The sequence below is a fragment of the Haemorhous mexicanus genome, chromosome 6 (assembly GCF_027477595.1).
Source record: "Haemorhous mexicanus isolate bHaeMex1 chromosome 6, bHaeMex1.pri, whole genome shotgun sequence".
Taxonomy (NCBI): domain Eukaryota; kingdom Metazoa; phylum Chordata; class Aves; order Passeriformes; family Fringillidae; genus Haemorhous; species Haemorhous mexicanus.
In genome coordinates this window covers 57,534,129-57,552,461 of record NC_082346.1, presented here as the reverse complement: position 1 = coordinate 57,552,461, position 18,333 = coordinate 57,534,129, and the positions used below count along the sequence as shown (strand labels likewise).

At 42.1% G+C, this 18,333-nt stretch overlaps 1 protein-coding gene and 1 long non-coding RNA gene across 2 annotated transcripts in view; both read right to left on the bottom strand.

The window, feature by feature from the left end:
- Positions 1–2,696, bottom strand: part of ADSS1 (adenylosuccinate synthase 1) — a 28,635-nt gene extending 25,939 nt beyond the window's left edge. The window contains exon 1 of the mRNA XM_059850449.1: positions 2,434–2,696. Within this exon, the coding sequence (XP_059706432.1) occupies positions 2,434–2,619 (186 nt within the window). The 5' untranslated portion in view covers positions 2,620–2,696. The remainder of the gene's footprint in view (positions 1–2,433) is intronic.
- Positions 2,697–10,269: 7,573 nt separating this feature from the next.
- Positions 10,270–17,984, bottom strand: LOC132329389 (uncharacterized). Its single transcript, XR_009487051.1, has 2 exons — positions 17,844–17,984; positions 10,270–13,364 (listed from the first exon to the last, which is right to left on the bottom strand). It is a non-coding gene; the product is annotated as an uncharacterized LOC132329389 (long non-coding RNA).
- Between the last annotated feature and the right edge of the window lie 349 nt (positions 17,985–18,333).

Below are 18,333 nucleotides of genomic sequence, written 5' to 3'. Positions count from 1 at the left end.
GGCACTAGGCAGCATTAATGAAGTGCTCCTCAAACTGATTACATCTGTAAGTTAATGACCTGCCATTATCACACTGAGAGAACTCATCAGTACTGTTCACATCCTTAAATATGTGCATATCTTTACTAAACCTTAATAGACTTCTAACAGAGGCAAAAATCATTCACCATTATCTACTTGCATGACTGGCTTTGAAAATAGGAAATATTAAATTATTAAAATGCCACAATTAAAATTACCAAATGCACAAAACACCCATTGAAGTATTAAAAAATACAGTCCTCTTTAAAGTTACATAATATTTGCCACTCAAAAATAAATCATGACTCATATTTTCTTTTTCAAATGCTTTATAGTTGACCCTAATCCTGAAGACATCTCCTTCTAACCAGTGTATCAGGAATGCTATTGTAGTCACACACACACTGTATTGGGGAAGACTCTTTTGAAAAGAGCCCAGTGCTTTTCTAGCTCCACTTGCCTTCCATCCATCCCGGTCTCATCAGGCTGCAGGAAGACAATCCAATGTGCCCAGCAGCACATTAAACCATCTAAGCCATCACACACTGACCCTTGAGGCATGCTCACACACACACACACACACACACACTCCTGTATCTTTCACAGGGCATCCTGAGGGCCACGCTTCCAGAGTAGCTGCTGGATGGACAGCAGATCTGTCCTGAAAGCAGCTTCAGGGCACCCCACAAAATTGAGCCTGAAAAAGAACCAACATGACTCCTTGCAATAGTAACAGTAACCCCAGGAGAACTCACTGTTTGACAGGGGCCTTTATGAAATACTCCTCCTCAGCTAAAACTTTTCTTTTTTTTTTCTCACCAAAGCAATCCCTAGACCTGAGTTTAAATTCCTAGTAACACATTACTGGGGGAGGCAAGAGGGAAATAAATATGGGGGGAAAAAAAAAAAAAAAAAAAAAAAAAAAAAAAAAAAAAAAAAAAAGTATGGTCCTGGTAATGCATATTCATTAGCTACCTTTTGCAGGGAAACTTCTCTCCAAGGTGATTTAAGATCTTGGGAGTTCAATGTCCCAAATGAAAATACTTCCTCCACCTTCTAAATATTTAACCTGCATGATAACATTTATTTACATAATATGCTTAATTAGAAAAACGTCCTTGGATTTATTACCTTGGATTCAAGGATGTCTGTAGCTTTTCAGTAGCTATCATGCATTTTAAAGCAGAATATATTTCATGGTACATACCAGCTAAGCTGGACTAAACTGACTACTTTTTAATAGGCTCACATAGTTTAAAGGGACAACAGACAGAATATTAGCTGTATTGGTCTAATATGTTCATAAGTAATGTCTGAAAACAGTTCTTTAGAAATTATTACCTTTATTGATACCCCATCCCTGGAGGTGTTCAAGGCCAGGTTGGATAGGGCTTTTAAACAACCTGGTCTAGTGGAGGATGTCCCAGCCCATGGCAGGGGGATTGGAACTGGATGATCTTTAAGGTCCCTTCCAACCTATTCTACAATTCTATTTGGAATCACCTACATGTGTAATTTCGTTTATATTATGCAAATACACTGTTTTGGGAATCCTTACAATCTATTCAACTCAAAAATACCTATAAACAAAGTCATGCAAGATGTTTCCTGTTTTCATGCAACTCTAAGTCCTCTAAATTCTTATTTTCACATGAATTGGTTTTTTCCCCTATTTTACTCATGCTCAATTTTGTATTTATTTTTTAGAATAAACTTCCAGGCGCTTTGCAGGGAACACAGTCCTCCCATCCAAAACAGCCCCTGCAGTAAAACTTTGGCAGACTCCTGTGGTTAATTACGGCTGGCCTCCAGGCCGCCTCATAGCCCTTTTCCCCGGAGCAGCAGCACGCCCGGAGACACCCAGCCAGCCCCGCACAGGCAGGGGAACATCCCCGCAAGCCCTGACCGCACCCCGGGCCGCGGGGCTCGGCTTCCCGGGGCAGCCCAGGGCCGGAGCGGCTCCTCCCCGGGCAGGCGGCCCCGGGCCCCCCTCCCGCCGGCACCTCGGGATTCAGTGTCGCTTATCGTGAGGGGTCAGCTATTTATATTTATAGCTCAGGGCTTGTTTCTTTCCGAGTGGCATTTGGAGGCGCAGGCGGGCCGGCCCGGCCCGGGGGGTGTGTGCGGCACACGGCTCCCGCCCGGACACGTTCGCGTCCCGCCGCTGGCTGCGGGAGAGGGACGGGGACTGGGGATAGGGAGCGGGGAGGGAGAGAAACAGCAGGAGCGAGGAGCGGCAGCTGGAAGGAAAGAGCGCTGGAGGGAGGAAAGGCGGAGCAGCGGGGTACAGAGGGGACCCGCACGGGGAGGAGGGCGCCGGGCCGAGAGGAGCTGGGGGAAAGCGGGAGCCGAAGGGAACGCAGGGTGAGGAAGCGCCGAGGGAGTGGCTGAAAGAGCCGGCTCGGCACCCACCTGGCACCGGCACACAATATCCGACTCGGTTGCCAGCAGGTCGACCACCTTGCCCTTGCCTTCGTCCCCCCACTGCGCCCCCAGCACCACCGTCACTTTGTTACCGCCCGGCTCACTGCGCGCCCGCTTCAGCCCGCCGGCGGCGGGGTGGCCGCTGCGGTCGTTGGACGCCCGGGTGCCCGACATGCTGGGTGGGAGGGTGGCTGTGGCCGCAGCAGCCGCCGCCTCACGCTGCCTCGCTGCCCGCCGCCGCCGAGCCCTGCGCGCTGCCCGCGCCGCGCCGCCGCCGCCCGCATTTAAAGGCGCCGCCGCCGCCGCCCGCCCCGAGCCGCGCTGACGTGCGGAGCCGCTGCCCCCCGGCCTCGGCCTCGGCCGCCTGCCCGGCCGCGCTCGCACGCACGGTCCACACAGACCGACACACAGACACACACACCGACACACTGACACACACGCTTTCTCTCACAGCACCTCACACTCACAGTCCCCCCTCGCACACGCCACACACTGTACTTCCTCACAGACACAGTCCCCTTACACACATGCTCACGGAGCACCCCACCGAAGCACGGCCCCCTCACATTCACGATCCCCTTGCGCACAGGCCCAGCTGACAGAGGCTGTGGAGCTGTGAGGACTGCACAGCCCCAGGGCATGCATGTAGTGGGTGCCTCAGAGGGATGCAGGCAGGCCCTTGTCGCCCTTAGGCAGACACGTGAGTCTGACATGAGCTGTGGTACGGACAGACAGACATCAGCCTGTGAGGTGCTCTCATGCAGAGGTCTGAAGCTGTGTCACTCTGTCAGGGGGCTGCATGCGGCAGAGTCACAGCACATGGGTGGGTTCAAGGCTTGTCTGAGGCCTGTGGGGCTGTGTCACGCGGATGTACGGACACGTGTCATGCTGAGGTGCATGACTGTCACTGTGACACTCACAAGCACTGTCACTGTTACTGAGGTGTCAGGGTCTTGGGTACAGGAGCTGTTGTCCCTGTGAGACACACACACACACACAGAGTCCTGAGGCACATGATCCTGTGTCACTGGCAGACAGGCAGGCGCTGGCCCGAGGAGCACAGGCTGCTGTCACTGCAAGACGGATGCTGCCCTGAGGCATTTGGGACTGTTGCTGTCAGACATGCAGGGAATTGCACACTCAGAGAATCCTGGCATATGCACAGGTACACTCAGAGTACCCTGTGATATGTGACAATCAGAAGGAAAGGGACAGGCACACAAGCTGCTCCAGCACACAGGGATCATGAGACACAAACATCCACCTGCTGGCCTGAGAAACGCAGGCAGGCGCACTCTGAGTTTGACTGACACACACTTTAGCCTAAAATACGTATGACTGTTGTTACTGCACTGGCACTTACCCTGTTGACAGGCACATGCATAGTCTGTTCCATGGCCTGAGATGCTCGAGACTATTTTGGCAAGGCACACATGCACACCCACACATACACTCACAGACTGACCCCAAAAAATACCCCACAGGGCCATCCATTTGAGACAGACAAACAAGTGAGGCATGTGGAGCTGTGTCACAAGGAGAGATTTAAGCACCCACTTCTCTGTTGTGACAGGCGAACAGACCATGCCTGTCACCTATAACCCCTTCCCCATGCACAGTCACAGGCTAGGCTTGGCTTTTTCTGCAGCACATGCTCTGTAGCTCCAGGCATGTTGGCACAGTGTCCTTTATAAAAGTGAGTTGAAATGTGTCAGGTTAGCAGACTATTCTGAAGCACATGCACCGGTGTTGGTGTGAGGTGTATAAATGCATGTATGTACTAGCACACACACACACACATATGCATGGAGGAAAAACAGCAGAACACACCAGGCTGCAGCTTCAGTGCAGGGGGAACTGCGCCAGCTGCTGCTTCCATGCTCATCCTGGCAATTGCGTGCGTGTGATCCTTACCAAGAGAGCAAGGGACAGAAATTCAGCGTTTTCCAGTGACACATTGCCTCTCTTACACTCTGACTCAGAGGAGATGCTGCGTTATTTATGAGATTATACAAGCACATAGTTTGTGCGGTGGTCAAAATGCAGAAGGGTAGTTCCACAACCCATTACTCTGGCAGAAGGATGAAAATAAACTATTGGAATACTCTAATGAACTCCTGAGAAATAAAAATATCCAGTGTGTACAGCCCACTTATATGTGCATGTAAAGTTCTACCCATTCCTATAGACATACATGGATGTGTTTATGTTTGTGCATGTATAGGTCATAATCCAGACTCCTGCACCTTGTAGGGATTCATGATGGCAAAAGGAGGAGACATTTGCTTTACTTCAATTTTCCCGTTTGCAGTGTTTCTTCTAGGAAAAAGAGGTAGAGAAAATTTAACACTCTGTATGGTCCAGCTGAGTATAGCAGGAAACAGTGGAGGTAATAAATATGGAAGACGGGAAAGGAGCTCCTGATGTTTGAGCCTAGCTCTCTGGCTTCTGCAGTCAGTGAAATCATACAGCACCTCACTGTTCCTATTGAATAAGTTCCAGAGCTGTTCTAGTTAGAAACCTCTGCTAATTTCCAGCCTTCTGGCCAATTTATATCCATATGTTCTATGCTGATGTTGCCATTTAATTTAAATACTTCTTCCTTTCCCTTCCCCGTATGTTTATTTATAGACATAATTATATCCAGTCTCCAGCTTTGTTTTGTTCAGCAGAAAGACAAGATTTTTTTGCTCTTCTCTCAAGGCAGACTCTCAAAATGCTGATCACTCTCACCTGCCAGCCCTGCACCTGTTCTGATTTTTGCTCATGTTTCCTGAAAATGGGTAGAGAGAATTGTACACTGTGGTCCACATCAAGTTCCCTGTTTCCTTCTACCAGGCAATTAGTGTTCTCGTTTCACATGGAAATATCTCACCTAAGATATTCCTGGACTTGCCAAGTTTCTCATACTTGGTGAGAGTCAGCTCCTTTCTCACACCTCGCTGCAGTGCTGGTATCTCACGCACTGAAATACCGCTGAGTCTTTCTGCCATTCACACTTCACATGCACAATTCAGCTGCTTGGCATTTCATGCATATATTCACAACCAGATGCCACATGTGATCTATTGTGGCCTGTGAGATGAGACTCCAGCTTGGGTTTTGGAATTTTGTGTTATAGAATTTTAACCTTTATTTTTATCTTGAACATTGTTTCAGTTTGAAGGATGTGTGGTGGGCTGACCTTGGCTGGAGCCAGTTGCCCCCTGAGCTGGTCTATTGCTCTCCTCCTCAGCAGAATGGGGGCAGAGAAAATAAGGTGATAAAACCCCTCATGGGTAACAGTAAAGGCAGTTTTCTGAAGTAAAAACAAAGGTCATGTGCACACAAGCAAAGGAAAAACCAAAAAGATGTAATTCTCTACTTCCCATCAGCAGTGTTTGACCACTTCCTGGGATGCAGAGCTTCAGCACATTTAGTGGTTGCTCTGGAAGACAAATGGCATAAATTATAAATGGTCCTCTTCCTCCTTTCTCTTCGCTTTACCTGAGTAGACCCTTTGATCAGTTTGGGTCAGCTGTCCTGGTTATGTTCCCTCCCACAGCCTACTTGTGAAGGGAGGAATGTTGGAGAGATGATGATGTGTGAGCACCACTCAGCAGTAGCCAAAACACTGATGTGTTATCAACACCCTTCCAGCTACCATTGCAAAGCACAGCTCTAGGAGGGCTGCTATGGGAAAAATTAATTCCAGCTCAGCCAGACCAAATACAGGAATTAGTTACTGTGAATTCTTTTAGGACATTTGATCCCTTCAGTCTAATATGCACCACAACTCCTTGAGCACAGGCTTTACTCTTTGGGCTTTTTGCCCTGGTACCAGGCAGTCTAAAGCTGCCCAACATCAGACCACTAGAGCTTGAACTTCTTCCATCTCACATGGGAACACCCAGCACTGGTCATTTTCTCTTCCAGCCACACAGTGACAGCTCGTGGACCTCATCTAAAATTTTCTGCACTGGTCCGTCACCCCCTTAAACATATGCAGCCACTCTGGTCCTGCTGAGCAACAGAAATGATTGTTAATGACTTCTCTTTAGCTGCCTTTGTAATTGTTCTCAGCCCATACTCTGCACTACATTGAGTGTCTTAATGAAGTCCATGTCTACTGCATTTCATCTGTCTTGATAGTTGTCAAAGGGAGCCAGTGCCAGAGTGATCTGGTTTGGCTTTTGCTTTTCCATTTTGTAGTTTATCCCGGTTTCATTCACCTCCAGGCTTTATTTTCTTTCAAAATTTCCTCTAAAGCTTCCCTTACCATTCTGGCATGTTTCAGAGGTTTTTTTGCAAATTAATAACAAAATAATTTTGTCCATAAAGTAATAAAAACTGTGCCATCTCATTGTGGAATAAATATTTTTTAGGTATTGTGTTTATGGTTGTTTTTACAATTTGAAAACAGGAGCCCTAAGGACAATGAAATGTGGCAGTAGCATCACTTAGTTCCTCACTGATTCTCCTCTAATTCTCCTCAAAACTGATGACTTGTGAGTCAGCTCCACAGAGACAGAATACAAAAACATCCTTTGCTTCAAAAATACATATTCCTGGTGGTGTTCCTCTGCAGAAGAAGCTATTTACATCTATATGTTGGAGTCAGAGAGGATGTTGATGCTCTATTTATTATTTTCATGGCATTTAACATTGCCATTCTTGCATATTTGTTTTATTTCTCTCTTTATGGTACTATCTATACTATACCTAGTAGAATAGGAACTCAGATATTTTTCCAGATGAATGTTATTGCTGTTCTTGCATTTGGTTGGGTTTTGGTTATGCTCTTTTTTTAAAAGCAAATCATCCTGATGTGACTACGTGTAAATTGGCCCACTTAAGGACAAACTCCAGTCTTTTTGACAGGAGATGACAGACTTTTCTGCTGTTTGGTCTTTGTGGCATTCAGCCACAATGAATACATTTATAACTTTCATATATCTTCCAAAAAGGTACATTCACTGTCCTTCTGAGATGGCCATAAACTCCAGTTTTATTTCCTTTCTTGTGCCACCAATGCCAAACCTTCTGTTTCTGTAAACTGTTCAATTGGACACTTTGAAAGCAAACTAATCAACCAGAGGAACATTTCTCATTATGAAAATTCAAATGATTTAACTCAGCATAGAAATAATACGAAGCAGGTTAATTACTTGAAATGAGACAGCAAGTGCCACACGTTCAACACCAAGTTAAAAGGAAACTCAAGTCCCCTGAAATCAATGGATTTAAATTGATGTGTGAGGTGGAAAAAACAAACAGATCTCCAAGGTAGATTTTGCTCAGTTAAAAGCAAATGTTTGACTTTTAAATTGAGTAAGATATTAACAGTGAGGTCATGCAGAGTGCCATGAGACTTGTAAGGGCCACAGGAAGGCAGCAGCCTTGCCCCTGTGAGTCCCCTGGGTGCTGGCTACTGATAAAGAAGGGAATGAGCTGGTAGCTCAGTATTCAGAATTGGTGTCTCTGTTCCTCAGAGTTCCTCCATTAAAACCAGTTCATCTGGCAACACTTGACCTTTGCAAATTCACAGGAAAAACATCAAGAATTTGCCTTCTCAGATGAAAAAATGCAGTGCTTTTTAGTTCTGGGAGACTAATAAGAGCAAAATACGTGCACATGATTAAAGCAGTGCACTTTAGATTTACTTCAGAATAAATTAACTCAAACTATACTGTTTCTTTTCAGAACTGCATTTTTGCCAAACACCTGTTTGTTCACATCCCTGATAAAAATAGTAAAATGGTGCAAAAGCACATGAAGATCTATACTTGGAGAGTAATAAAGAGCTAATTATCTGGATAAAAAACACATCAACTCAGAAAGGCAGTATTTGTGGTTCCACTTTATTTCCTCCTTCCATGAAAGACTTGAAGCATGCAAAAAAATGTATTTATTAAATGTGCAGGTTAAGGAAGATGACAGCAACAAGTATCATGCTGGAGAGCACAATGCCTCTCTGAAAAAGGGTCAAAATTTTAACATGGTTACAGAAGAAGCCAAGTTTCTTGCTGAGATGGAAGAACAACCTGTAAAAAGCAGGCAGGTGTCCTTTCACTGTCCTGAGCCTTGCTGAAGATCCAGCTCTGCATAGTGGAGAAGATGAGATCCAGTTGAAAAAAGTCAGGAAGAGATCCACCAGTGCATGAACACAGGTGTGGAAAATCCTGAGATGCAAATACTAGGAAAGCCCTAGGCTGAAAAGCTGTTAGTCCAGTAAAATGGAGATCAAAGGTGACATGATAACAGCCTACAAATATGTAAAGCCTGCTGCAAATTACAAGGGAGAGGTAATGTGTTTTCTCTGTGGTGTGTAGGATGAAATGAAAAATGTTTGCATGTTTTATTAGATTAACAAACTAATCTGATAAGAATGGACAGGTGTGTAAAGCTTTAGTAAGCTTGAAACAAAAGCTGTGAATAAGACCATCTTTGCTCCAACACTACTCATAAGGATCACATTTGAGCACAGCACCAGCTTGTCCAGACTTCAGGATTCCTGTTGTCCTTGGGTATTTTTTGAGAAGAGTTTAGGCAGAAATGATTCAACGTTAACTGCTTTGAGTTAGACCAACTTTGCTAACTGTATATGTCCCAGTGCTGTAGGTATTTTCTGAAGACTTTGGCCCAAACTTTCCAAAGGTACATTGAGAGATACACCTGTTTAGATGCCCAGGTCAAATAGTTCAGCAACATTTAAGAAGTTATTTAGCTGCCACCTAAAACCTGCAGTCACTTCCACGTCTGTGAGTGTGCTCCCCATTCAGCCATAAGCTCTCACATCAGGTGGCTTTGCTACCAAATCCCTCCCTCGTGAACATTCAATGTATAAACCAGAGCAAATACCCCACAAAATTGTATTTGGACAGTCACTCCAGATTGCCTGAGGATTTAAGAGTTTCAGGTGGGATGTGACAGACATTGCTGCTTTAGATCTCTTTTTGCTGACTAGAAATGTGAAGGTTATTTTAGCCTCTGGCATCCTAGACTGAAACCTTGAAGATGTGAATGGTTTGGGTTGGAAGGGTCCTTAGAGATCATCTCATTCCAACCCCTCTGCCATGAGCAGGAACACCTGCTGCCAGACCAGATTGCTCCAAGCCCCATCCTGCCTGGCCTTGAACGCTCCCAGGGATGGGGCATCCACAGCTTCTTTCTCTGTGGCCAACAAATAAGCTGATACCAAAACTAGAGGTTTCTTCACATCATTTCAGCTATTTGAGTAAACATTACACACATAAATAAGGTTTCATAAAGACCATGGAAAGATTTAAAGACACATTTCACTGAAGTGAGCTCAACTTGAATCTTTCCAGCCAATAAAGAGGTGGAGATTATGCAGGGGGATGTATATTTTAAAATAGCTTAAAGGAGCATTGCACTTGGTTATGCCCATTTATGCCTGTGAGAGCATGGCCTGAAGTCTGCCAGGCTCTCAGTATAAATACTGTAGCAAACTCATTGGACTCTGGGGTACGGAGTGGTACTCAAGAGGGTACAAGATTACAGGTACAGGGTCAAGATTTTTTTTTTTTAAGGAATGTTTGCCGAATTTTAAATTAATTTCCTAGCTCTCACGGGGAATTGATTTAACTGCTCAGCAGTTTCATGTTGCCAGATGCAATTAAGAAGCTTTTTTTCCCCTCATTTGTTCACCATCTTTTTAGGAGATTAAGATCCAGATAATCTGTCCTGTCATTTGCACTTGAAAATAAAGAAAATAAAAATACCATTACTGTATTCACTATCAGCACAAGAAAAGCACTTGCTCAGGATCTCACTTGTATGTGATTTAAATCTCCAACTAATAAGCCTCACAAATTCAGGTACTTTTGTTTGGCTCAGTTTACTAAAATGAAGATATACAAAAGTAAAATACATCCTGGGTTACAAATACTTACTAGAGTACAATGCAATTGTAAGTAAACTCTGCACTGAAAGTTGTACTTATCCTTCACACAGTTTCTAAATCATTATTACATGCTTTATAAAAGCCAAAGCAAGCAATAGAACAGTGACCCAGTAAGATTTAAGCAGCAGAATATCAGCTGATTTCCCCAGCTCTTGAAGACTAGATGCTTTTACTATTGCAAGAGCAATTTATGTTGGTGACATTTTTGCATATATCAGCTTGTTACTTACAGCCAAACAAGTAAGTCCTGTGTAAAAACAGACAATAAGAATTTTGCCAGAGGAAAGCTCTTGTATTTGACCTTGGATATATGGAATTGAATTAGGAGTCTGCTTTTGCAGTTGCTTTCTGTGGGTAATGATTGCAGTTATGCTCTGGAACTTCAGTACTGTTCATCAAAAATTTATCTGCTCTTTATATTTTAAACAACATTTCATTTTCTGCTGCAGTTACAGTATTATAGTGGCATATGTAAATTCTCACCAGATATTTAAATGCATCTTTTCATGTTTAGTTCTTAAGTGTTCTTGTTCTGTTGCTTACTCTGATCATTAGCTGTATCCCCATATTTCCATTAGAAGCAGCTAATTTTTCTACTTGGTTAGTAGCTAAAGAATTCTCCAGCTGTTATTTCTCTTGTAGTAACATATGTACAATGTATGTTATTTTTTTTGAAATAACATATATAATATAGTCCTTGCAATTATCTGATAGAATTCTCCAGAAGAATTTAAATGCCAAATAATGAAAGATACTGCAACAGAAGCTGAAGAAAATAAAGCAGGGGAGTTGCTTAATTCACTATGAAGTATGGGGAAAAAAAAAATCAACATACATACATATATAAACATGTCCAGATGAAGTAAAAAAAAAAAAAAAAAACAACCCTAGAATGTCTGAGTCCCTGGAATCAGCATGAGCCTGTCACCAAATTATTTTGGAAATCTTATCTTAAATATTATTCAGAGAAAAGCTGTTTTCAATATATGGAATCAAGTAAGATATTGCTCAGTTGTCTAAATAGTACCCTCCACTTGAATTTTGATAGCAATTTTTGACTCAGTTTTGTTCTCAGCAGCTGAAGCCCTCACTTGTAATCTCTAAATACATCAGCAATGGGTGCTTCTGGCTTTACTCTCCTGTTTGAAATCCAGAGAGCGAGGTTATTGCTGGCCCTAAGGGACATTGCTGCTGTGTGCTGTCCCTGGCAGATCTGTCAGCTGCAGAGAAATGATCCTCAGACAACTGGACAAACCAGATATTCACACTGACAGAGCATGTGACTGGACTTAAGGTCAGAGATTCGGAGACTGCAGGATTGGGACCTTTAAAGATCCCTGCACAGGATTGCCCTGTGTGCTGTGTGGCACTGGCATTAAAGGAGATACCTGCAAAGTTAAAGGGTTACTTCATTCTTTGTGGAACCAGGCCTTGACAATCCTGTAAGCACAGGCTGATAGGGGTTCACCAGATTTACTCTTTTCATTCCCTTCTTCAGAAAATAATTACTTAACTTGCTTGTATGATTAGCAAAACCCCAAACCCCCATTTTACATAGAATGAAGAATGTTAAGATGAGCTTCAGCATCCTGTCATGCCAGATCTAATACCCTCTGATTTTGTCAGCATACCCTGATTGAGATTAAAATAGATTTTAAAAGTTCTTGATTGTCTTTGTCACCACTGCTATGCACAATTCTCTAAAATCAGTACTGAAAAATAATTCAGACTCTAAATGCTCTTTGTGTTCAAGTTTATACTCCCCAATAATTAAATCCACCTCACCTTTGTTCTCACAAAGGAACAAAAATAATGACAGTTCCACCCAAACTGTCTCCTGGAAATACAGAAGGTTCTTCTGGTTTGGTGCTCCTTTACTTTACAGGGCTGAAGCACACCTTTAATTCTTACAACTGATAAGTGTTGCTTCCTGGTTTTATTTTATGATATACTAGGTTACTCTTTTGTATATTTATAGCAAAAAGGGTTTTTTTTATTTTAACCTGCAGCTTTACATTAACTGTGTTATGATTGCAAAGTATGTAAAACATATTTGTGGTAGAACTTGACAAGACAATATTGAAAACTTTGTTTTGGTCAGTTTTCAATGGATTTTATGTTTTTTAAAAATGTATTTCTGAAAGTGAATAACTGTGAGAGAGGATCTAAAAGGAGGTCATCTATTTAGACACCAGATACAAAAAAAGCAGCAGTCTTCCAAGGGCTGAATATCTAGCATAAAACTTACATGAACTCCACTCAGATGGAGTGGCTTCTGATGGCTTCATTGCAGAGGTGCTCTGAAGAACCAAGAATTGTAACCAAACATTATTGGCAGAAATCTCCCATAAAAGTAGATGCCAAGTATTTGCCAAAATAAAAAATTAAAGTATACACATGCCAGTATTAGCACTGGACATGCTTCACACCCAAGGAGGCCCAGCATATCAAGTGCTTTTCTGCATCAATCAGCACAGACACTTCTTTAAGATCTGACATAACTCCTTTAAGGAGCCAGATCTCTGATCAGAAGAAAGAAAATGTTGTGGTAAAAATAACATTGGACACAACTTGCCTACTGTGATGCATGGAGTTCAAGTGTGTGCAGCTTTCTATAACCCTAAAAGGCTCCCAAGAACTATTCAGAACAATAGCAGGATATCCTCCACTTCTGAGCAAAGTAGGAGAAACTTGCTCATTGGTAGTGGTATTTTTTTCTAACATCCCTATCATGATTTCTTCCAAGCATTCTCTTGCACTTTAAAATGGATAATTGATGTCTCACTATGCATCTCTTGGACAACTACATCATCCATGGCTAAGTCACTCTCATTGTACCAGATCAGCCAGAGTTGATGAATAAAATTAACAAAAGATTAGCTAATAAAAATAATTAATTGCTAAATGTATGACACTTTCCGTACTCTCCCTTTAGCCTCTTTGCATCTTCTCTTTTAAACTGTTTCTTCCTTTTCTCAGCTTTTGCAGCTTGTTCCTTCCTTTCTTGATTTTCCTGCATTCAGACAGAAGGACAAATAAAACAATAAATAAGAGTTTCTGAAGGAAAAGCTTGTTAAGAAACTCTCAGTTTGCAATGAATAGGTATTCTAAACATGCCCTGTGTGCACTTAAAACTCTCAGCTGGTGGGGTTTGAGGGTAAATAGCAGAACAGAGCTTCCTGGTCAATCCCTTTGACCTTCTCCATGTGATGATGTTACCAGCAAACTATTTCATCAGCTTTAACTGCAACTTTCAGCTATGGACTGAAATCCATTCTTCTTAATTAGTCCCTTTGTCCACAATAGAGAACATTAGTTTAACTTAATTAGCATTCTAGAGATTTATCCCATAGCAACCTTGTTTGTATTCAGGGATTTCTACCAGAATTTTCAGGAGCTGTTCAGCTGTGTTAAACAGCAATTCACAGTTTCTCTTCAGGCTCTCATTAAATTTGCCAGTAGTATTTCTGCACTGCAGTTCAGAGCCAGAGTCCAGGCTGGATGTTTATTGGTACCACTCACACAGTTGCCAGAATGGCATAAATCCTGTTGGGATTTATGTAGATAGGCAGGATTCTGGTTTCCACAGAGCTGCTGGTACCAGAATAATACAATTAATGGAGGAAGAAAAAGGATTGGAATGATTACTGCTAGCAAAAGAAGATGATTATTCGGTGGAAGAGTACTCCTGGCTTTTGATAACTAGCACAACAATGGGAGAGGGTAGTTCTGAGCAACTGAGATAACTATAGTATAACATAAAGATAATAAAAGCCATTTTCTTAAATGCTCCCACAGTCATTGTTCCAGAGCTGCATTTGTCACCAGAACATTGCCATCCCACCTGGAAGTTTGCTTGCTTTTGATTGCAACCAGTGAGTTGCAATTTACACATTGCAGGTAGATCAGTACTTAATAGGTTGCTTTGTCATATGACAAAACCTAATAACATCCAGGAAGATGCTGATGATATGGTGCAGATAAGATTTTTGATGAGACATATGTGGTCTGCCTTGCAGAGAGCTTGAAGCAGAAAATACAATTTTCCATGATATCTGTTTGATTGCTATAGATCATCTGCCACTATTTCCATAAGATGAGCTGAACAAGTCCAAGAAAATGTGCACAAGTTTATAGAACCAGCCTTCATAGAAAGTAAAAATCTAGGATCCTTTGGTCCAAAGGAACTTTCAAACAAATAAAGAAAATTTGTGAGCAGTAACAGTTAATATGTTTGAAATATAGGAGCATTAGAAGCTCAAGGTTGTGGAAACTGTCACTGGGTGCCTTGAAAAGGAAAAAATCTGTGTATTCTTGACAGAGAAAGAAAATGATCAATTTGCCCCAAATAGAGGGTGCTTCTGAAAGAATGGGTGAAGGAGAAGCTAGAAGCCTTCCATCAGCATAGGGCTCCTATGTGCTTGCCTGATAAATTCCTGCTGTTTTAGCATAACATTTGTGGGATACCATGGCTGCTGGGAGGCTTGCACATTTGTGGGCCCTAGGAGAATGTCTCTATGTAATATGCCATAAGAAATAAACAAGGTGAATTCAGGGATGTGTTGTTCTGCTAATTCAACAGCACACAGAGTAGTGAGAACAAGCGAAAACACATTAGGAATAAATTTATCAATTGAGCAAGCCTGAACCAAATTTTTCTTCAGAAAAATCATGAAAAAACCCAAAACAACATAACAATCCAATGTAAACACACTTAAAGTATCTTCAACACAAGAAAGCCCAAAAAGGTACAGTGGTAGTAGGACAGAGGAATGAATACTCACAATCCCTTCTCCACCTTCCTGGATTAGTGAAGACAGCTGCAGGGATGAGATTTGGTGAAAGAGGGAGTCACTTTGGATTTGCACTTTGTGAGATGTTAGATACTTGCTGGATTTTTGAATTAAAAGATGCTCCAGGACAACTTTTTATCCCCACACTATCTAAAGCACATCCTGTTCCAACACCATATGCATCCTACAGAAGAGCAGCTGCTCCAGTGTGGTTGTCCTAGGGGAGGACACAGAGGAACTATCCCTGTGCAGAGCTGTCTGTATAACCCCTGTCTTCAGCTGAATGCTTCCTAGAGCAGATTCTGTGGAACATTTTTTTCTCCTTTTCCTGAGATTAGACCATCTCTCTGCTGGGAGGTCCCTTCTAAGAACAGCTGCAAATGCTAAGGGAAATCAAATGTTTCCCACAATCCCCTATAATCACACAGTGATTATTTTCCACACAATTTTACCACTCAGTTCTCAGCAAAACTCCATTTCTGATTTTTTTTGTCTTTGAGCTGAGGAGCTATTTTCTCACTGTCTCCTTCCTCCTGCCATCTGCTTCTTTTAGTTTTTGAGAACTGGTGAAACTGTCATCAGCCCTGGGTGACAAACCAGCTCCTTTGCTTCCTTTCACTGTGTCAGTTTTGGATATCATTTGGGTATTTAGGAAAGCCTTTGTTGATTTGGGTTTTTTTCCTCCAGGTAGATGGAGAGAAAGATGGCAGAGTCTTATTAATCCCATTTGTGTAACTCAATTTTTTGCTACCTGAAGGATAAGAGATCAGGAAGAACCCTCAGGGAAGGGAGAAAGATTTTGTTTGAACAAAGTAACAAACTCCAAATCTCTGAAGATAAGCTTAGGAGACATGAAGAATCATTATTTATCAAAACTATTTCCCTTCTTATTTGATGTGGGAATGGAAAGATAGCACTAACAATTTTGGCAGTGCTAAGAGACCTGCTTTACACAGAAGACTCATCTCAAAATAAAAGTTACACCTTAGCATTAAAGCTTAAAATAAATGGCACTGGGAAGAGATGATGCCTGTGGCTGATTCTAGTGTAAAAATCAAAACCACAAAATAAAAAGATGCTTTAAAAATTAAAACCTTCAGCTTTTCAGCATGTTGCTGTTTCAAGTACAAACAGTATCTTTACTTTGGTGATAGTAAGAAAGAAAGGCAAGAAGAAGAGGAGATTAATTCTAGGTCTGCAGTGGAGGAGAGAGGTGCAGACAACATAGCTAATAGCTGCGGTACCTTTGAGGTGAGGTGCTGTCGAGAAATGGAATGCAAAATGAGATGAAAGAGAGTTTAAATTTTGGGATATAAAAAGAAGCTTCTTTCTAGTTGCTCCGACCTGGCTGTGAGCAAGAAGCACCCAGAAATGTAGTTTGAATCTCCTGCAGCTGTACTAGAACACTCCATAACCTTTACTGGGACTGTTTCTTGAAAGAACTGCCATTGCTGAAATTACCCTTCATAGTAAATTTCCAGTATACCTCTCCACAGATGCTGACCCTTTATGTTCTTGACTCTCAGTTCTTTCCTTTGTGACTAGAGTTTTAGGAACTTTAAAGATCAAGCCTATTGCCAAGACGTTTGTGGTTTGTAGGGTTAATTTTCCAGACTGACTGTGGCAGTATCACATCATTTCAGAGCCCAGGTAGCTGCATTGCTTGGAAAATTTCAGCTCAGTGTCTTTTTTTCAAGAAGCATGTAGTGGGAACCGTAGAGGATATATTTTTTTGTCTTTCATCTTCTATAACTTCTCAGAAACTTGATTGTTTTAATCTGAATCTATGATCTGCCCTGAAGCATTCTCCCAGTCTCTCTTGGAAGCAGAGCTGTCTGTATTCTTGCAGCTCTTCTTGCAATGCAGATGGTTCTGTCTACAGAAGGTTTATCCAGGCTGGGGCTCTCCTGGAGTCAGCACAGGAATGGGTGATTCTTGCTGTTAAAATATGTATGAATGTGAAGCCACTATCACCTGGCATTAAGAAAACCCTAAAGGAAGTACAGGTGTGAAATGTGTAGTAAGGGAAATGAAATAGAGGTTTACTAGAGAGTTTACAAATTGGAAGGTGCTCTACACAACTTCTATGGTGAAGCTGCTGTTCTCTTACTCCTTATTGCAAGGAGTGAAGTCCTAGAAGTTAAGAAATATAATCCATTGGGAGATTTGGAGGGGTTTTTTGGAACACAAAACACACTCTTTGGAGCTAGCTCGTACAATGAAATACCAACACATAAACTCACCTTCCAGTCAGGCTTTGCCTGTTCGAAAATTTACCTTTTGTCTATCACCAAAGTCTATAAAGCATGTCAGGTTGCTCATTCTTTCCCATGCCACAAAGGTCCTATTACATTGAGGTCTGGCTAATAATTTTCAGTGGGAGAAATGACTTAAACTGTTCTCAACAGCAAAAAAACTCCAAACAAACCCAACTCCCCGACTGCCCAAAATATAAAAAACAACCCAACCAACAAAAATAAACCCCACAAACAAACAAACAAAGCAAGTCCCAACTTTTATATTTGCCCACATACTCATTTTCTGCTGTAGTTTGCAAGCACATAAATTTACTTTCATTTACTTCTGCAACCAGGGTTACGTAGCCCAGCTTAGAGTAGAAGAAAATAGAAATTATTGCTTGATTGAAAAAGAAAACAAAGTTCTCAGCCTATTTCTAAACAGTCACAAGGGCAAACCACCTGTAAAGTCTTGAGGAAGATCTCTCTGAAGGTTTTCATTGTGCTGAATACATCTTCCAAAGACAGTTTTTTTCGGTCTTCACAAAGATAATCTGCAAGTTCTTCCTTCTTCTTTTCAATGGTGGCAAATTCCTTCTGCAGGTCCTTTGAAGCATTGAGGCTGCCCTGAGACACATTTTGTAACACAATTTATGCATATTAAAAAGTAGCATATTCTGAGTTGCCCAGAAGAGTTCAGCCACTTAACAGAGAGCAGTCAGTTTTTAAAAAACTAACGAAGATTGGTTCACAATGTGTGATATTTATTTCTGAATTTAATCATCTGAATTTTCCCTCATTTCATCATACAACCATGTGGAAATGTGGCACAACCTGGGATGACTGATCAAGGGACATGCAGCACCAGGATTTCTACCTTACAGCTTTAGTTAAGTGACCCATTCTGAGAATAGGAAAATCTAGGATGTTAGGAAATATTGTTTTTTTGGGG